At 51.1% G+C, this 5,449-nt stretch overlaps 1 protein-coding gene across 1 annotated transcript in view; it reads left to right on the top strand.

The window, feature by feature from the left end:
- The first annotated feature begins 5,363 nt into the window (after nt 1-5,363).
- GOSR1 (golgi SNAP receptor complex member 1) overlaps nt 5,364-5,449 on the top strand; it is a 62,331-nt gene continuing 62,245 nt past the window's right edge. The window contains exon 1 of the mRNA XM_029912534.1: nt 5,364-5,388. Coding sequence (XP_029768394.1) covers nt 5,364-5,388 — 25 coding nt within the window. The remainder of the gene's footprint in view (nt 5,389-5,449) is intronic.

The raw sequence follows: 5,449 nt of genomic DNA, 5'->3' as shown, positions 1-5,449 counted from the left end.
TAGCCAGCCCAATGACACTTAGCGTTGCCTGTCTGAGAATGGAGACTAGCTAGTAACCCATGAGTGAGGAGTAACAGCAGCATGACAGGATAGCATGCTAAAAGAGCAACTTGAGAGGGTTTCCAAGCAGATGGTGGTAACCACTCACTGTGGATATTGTCTAAATGCTGCTAGTCACTAATGTGCCTGCTCTGCCTTGTTCATGTCTGCCGGAGTTTGAAAAGCACTTAAACCTGCCCACAGCCCAGTAAACACAGCTAGTGTTCTGCAGCAGCATTGAGAGCTCGCGCAATCTCCATGACTCAGCTTCAGTCTCAAATACCTGCAAGACTTCGATTCCTCTCCCAGGTCCATCTGATACAGAAAAATACCCATTACTGACCACTGCTATTGTTAAAAGCTGACCTCTTTGCTCCTGTATTGAACCCTGATGTTGCCTGACATCCAGCCAGCAGGATGGGCACGTCGCTGAAGGACCACAAGCAGAATTCCTTTAAATGTCCCTCCTGCTCTTTCTTAGTGAAATGGCTGCTGTCAGTGACCAGAGTACATCTGGGAGGGGTGTGTGTGTGTAGCACTTGATGTGTAAACAGGAGCTGAGTGACACGCTCTCTACCTGAGAGAACACTTGGATTCAAAATTTAGCTATTGTTGGAGCTAAAAGGCTCCTCTAGAAAGGGAGGAATCTGTGCCGAGAGGAGCTAAATCAAACCTCCTGATTTCCAAGGCCTTTGGCTGTCTTTCCAGTGTGCCTCCCCTTTCTGAGGAGGGGACTAGGGCCCAGCAGCATGAAGCAAATGGCGGTATTGCGTGCTTCACGAGTATAGTACTTGCAGGAATTAAATAGAGGATGCAGTAAACAGGCCAGGCTCTTGCCTGAAATGAATGATTCGCTGGCAGATCCACTCAGGATATTGCAGCCTGGAGCGAAGAAGGAAATCCTCTTGTAAGACCCAAGGTCTGAGGTTCTCCAGCCTTTGCTGTATGCACCCAACAGGACCTCGCAGCCCTTGTGGAAACGCAGCTGCCAAGGGAACCAGACAGTTTAGATCTGTTCGTAACCCACCAGTTGTTGCTGAAATACTAAATTCTGCAAAAGGTTAATGGTGTTTGTTCACCACCTTTCCTATTAGTCTCCCCCCCCCCGGCTTCTCCGAGAACTTCAGATGCTAACAAGCATTGTGCTGGAGACAGCAGTTCTCGTCCTACATTATTGGGTGGGAGCTATCCGATTGAATGGGGGAAGAGTGGGCATGCGTGTTGGGACCTGGAAGCTGTCTTGTATTTGATGGATGGACTGGAGTTGATAGTAGTAGGGCTGCAGCTTGGTCCTCTGTCAAGAAGTGCAGCTGTACTGCCAGTGTTCACACTCCTCTCCAGTTACCCAGAGAGACTGGAGCCTTATGGTATTTACATCCCCAACTTGTGTTCAAACCATCCCATCAGCTGCCACGTCAGGGAGAGTCTCCAGTACAACCTGGGTGTGGCTGTCAGCCCCCCCTCCCCCAGGGTCTGGGCCGGCTCCAGGGTTTTGGCTGCCCCAAGCAGGTTTCTCCCCCCCCCACACAAAAAAAAAAGCTGCGATTGCGATCTGTGGCGGCAATTTGGCGGGAGTGAGGGACTGTCCGCCGAATAGCTGGACGTGCCACCTCTCTCCAGAGCGGCCGCCCCGAGCACCTGCTTGCCAGGCTGGTGCCTGGAGCCGGCCCTGCCCAGGGTATCCGTGTGAAACATCAGTAATGCTCTGACACCATTGGTTTGACGTAGTAGATGAGCGAGTGTCTATGCTGGAAAGCTGTGAACACTGCTATCCAGTGGGGATGTGAACTGAACTCTGGGTAGAGAGAACTACGTGTAGCCCCTTTTCCCTTTCTTAAAACAAGGCTTCATATTGCAAAAGTCTGGGGTAATTCTGCAGAGTATGAGGCTATTTATGCTCCTCTCTCCCTGGGACGTGCCCCATATGTACCAGACCGACCTACTCCCACGCTGTATTGTCTGCCATTGGACTATCTCCAAGGTACTGGCTCCACGCAGCTGCCGAACTCATGAGAAGATCATTGTGGAAATGTTTTAACGTGGCATTTCTCAACCTCTTAACAGAACAATTGGCAAATATGCTGTTAAGCATGTGATGGGAGCAGGCAGGAGGCCCTCTGCCAGCAGCCAGGCTAAGCAGGGAGCTCCTGCCCGCCCTTATACCACAGTGTTGAGGACCTGCTGTTGCATCGTCTCTCACTCTTGCAGGGACCACACAAGTAGCATGTCAGGTTACAGCTATGCTGACTAAATGACTTTGCTCCATTTCTTCTGCTTTCAGCCTCTTATGCAGGATCCAGTAGCCTATCACTCAGTAACGTTAAGCCTGCCTGATTTCCAGAGGTTTTGCTTTCAAGGTCAAAAGCAGATCAATTGGGATTTTATATTAAAGTTGACTTCTCAGAGTCCCCTTCTGGCTCTTGCTTTTCCTGCTTTGGTACCTGGTTCTACTTGGGAGTTAGGGCTTCCTCATTCATATGAAGATGTTCTCCCTCTAAATCAAACTTCTGCCCCCTAAGCAATAAATTGTGTTAGGAGTCTACAGGCATTTCAGAGCATTGCATCAGCCCTTTCCCCTCACAGAATGAGTTTTGAACTAGCTACCGTAGGTGAATGTGTGAGGTAGGTGGGTGTGAATTACCGTGTAAATACCTGTGAGCGAGACTTGTCTAAGCTGCATGGGATGCGTCTTTGCTTAGTTCTCCATGGGCAGACGTGCAGCTCTTCTATGGCAATGACAGTTGGGTTTTTAACTGATTTTGCTGAACAAACTGCCCTCTGCACCCCTGTTTGCAACACCCCATGCCATCCTTGACCCATCTTTGACAGCCACTGTCAGCAAACCCCCTCCCCTCCCTTTCTGGAGGTGGCAGCACCACCCGCATGCACTTGTCTCTGGAGTGCATAGGTCCATGCACTGTGCCTTCAAAAGTAAATTTTTAAAAAGGGACTTCAAATGGTTGACTTTTAGGTTAAATAAAAGAAACCAATCTGTGTGCCATGTGAGACCGAACTTTCTGTACGAGGAGCGTGCTCTGTTTTTTACATGTATACTGAAATCTAATACTCTATTAAAATTATTTTGATGTCTCTTGTGCTAGTCTCAATGGCTGAAATCTTAGTAACTTTCATGAGAATGACAAAGCAGCTACCTTGGGCCCCTCAGTCCCCGTTCCCTTTCAAACCTCCTGTTATTTCTTAAACTATGTTTGGTGTCCACCAGGGCAACCTCTAACCCTTGAATCTATGGGAGCCAGAGCTTGTGCTTCACTGCGCGTCTGCCTTCTGGATACTGCCCCTCTAATGGCACGTACCTACTGCTTTTGACTCTAAACACAATGCACTGAACTCAAGCTGGACTGGAGGGCAGCAGCCAGCTTTCTCTCTCTCTCCTCTTCTCCCCTCCTCCCCCCCCTCCCCCAATCTAGCAAAGGTGAATGGGAAATTAAAGCCTGTGTGAGGATAATGCTGTAAACCTCTGCTCTGAGGACAAGTGCTCTGGGCTCTGTAGGCGGCTGTCAGCACCGACATGAGCGCTGGTTAATGAGGTTTCACCAAAACGGTTTACACGCTAAACTCCATGGGACCAGGTGTGGGTCTTGCTACAGTAAAACGTGCAACCAGCACGAAGAAGGTTATTACAGCTCCAAGAGGCTCTTATGAACTGCAGGCCAAGGTGAAGTGCTGAGCTGCTGTTTATTACTGATGGATCAGGCCTGCTCATGCTCTGGGCTATACTGTAAGAGTAGCCGGAGGCACTTGTCAGGTGTGGGGCTCTGTGGGGTTAGGTGTTGTACAAACACCTAGGAAGACTTCAAGCTGTTCACACCAGCCCTATTGCAAAGCTGTGGTGTCTCATAATAGACATAACTTTCCATAGCTGCCACGTCGTAATTGTTTCCATTAACTATCAGTCTGAACGCACTGGTGCCTTTACCAACTGCAGCTGTTGTATGTTACATTGAACATACTCCTGGACTCACCTCTGAAGAGGGGATACCCAACCCTCTGTTTTAAAGATTTTTTTATATGACACCCCTAGTGTCTTCTGTAAGTAAAGCTGAGCTGTATGTGCTCAGAGTTCTCAAGCAATAGTTATGCCAAGGATCTTGGCTGCTGTTACACAATAGATAATATTTGTAAGGTGGACAGAACACACTAGAGTGGTGACAAAAAAAACCAAACCCTCTGTCCTTTTTGTCACCTTTATTGCCTTGAACGAGGTAGCTATGGTGCATGTTGTGAACTGGCAATGGATTGTGGCTGGAGATTTTCTGCTGATGTGCAGCAGGTACAAGAAGCTTTTGTTTTTTTTTTTTTTTTTTTTTTTTAAGCCCTTGGCTCGGTGCCAGAGGCCCTAGGGTACTGTGGGGGAAAGTAGCCTGTATGGGCAGACACTCTTGGGAGTGTGGCCATTCCCCAGGACTAGACCATGCAAATTAACTGAATCATTAAGAACTGCTTATTAAGAATCTAAATGGAGCCTTGCAAAACTGTTATGAACATGTAGGCGCCTGGATATAAAACTGCCCTCCCCAGAGCTGGCGGGAGGCCGCAGCAGCTCATTTGCCCTTCAGGGAAGAGGTAGGGGAAGGGTGAGTAGACTTGTCACACCCAAGCACTGTTACCAACTCTGGTGAGAGGTGGTGGTGCTTGTAAAGCCTCTGCTCCTGGAGGCATGTGCTGTTGGGGGACTTGGCTGGTTTAAATGAAAGTAGCCCCGTGGCTCGGGGAAAAGCGGGGATGTGTGAGCTGAGCGCACCCACAGCAGCCACAAGACACCTTATGCTCATGTTTAAAAACGATTTTTTTTAAGGCCAGTGGGGTGATTTTTGAGCAGGGGGGGTTGGCAGTGGGGCGGGGGGTTGGTGTGGGAGGTGGGTGCTGCCTGTTTGCTCCCACGTGGCTGGGTGCCCTTTGCACTGTGGCACGCGTGGCAGGCCCTGCCCTGCTGCAGGCTGGCGCTGAGCCTGGGGGGGGTCCCATCCTGTGGGTGCTGGGCCTGGGGGTGGGGTCCCCGTCCCATCCTGGGGGTGCTGGAACTGGGGGTGCTGCAGCCCCCCTGGCTTGCAGTGGTTTCTGGTTCAATGGCTCTCAGCACCTTCACTATGGAAATTGTTCCAGCACCCCTGGGTGCTGAGCCGGGGGGGGGGTCCCCGTCGCGCGGGTGCTGAGCCGGGCCAGGCTGAAAAGCACGTGACAGAGCTGGGGGCCGCACCTCCAGGTCCCTCCAGCGCTACAGGCTGCGCCGCCCGGCTTGGCTCCCTGCGGGCTGCGGGCAGGCGGCAGAGCCCCGCTATGCCGGCGGGGGCCGCCAGGTGGCGATGCGCTGGGAGGCCTTCACTTCCCGTCGGTCCCAGCGCCCCGGGGGGACGCTCTGGCTCCTGTCCTCTATCGCTAGGGCTCGCGG

The sequence above is a fragment of the Terrapene carolina genome, unplaced genomic scaffold (assembly GCF_002925995.2).
Source record: "Terrapene carolina triunguis isolate 2854851 unplaced genomic scaffold, T_m_triunguis-2.0 Scaffold231, whole genome shotgun sequence".
In the NCBI taxonomy this organism is placed as follows: Eukaryota; Metazoa; Chordata; order Testudines; family Emydidae; genus Terrapene; species Terrapene triunguis.
This window is presented reverse-complemented; position numbering and strand designations above follow the sequence as displayed.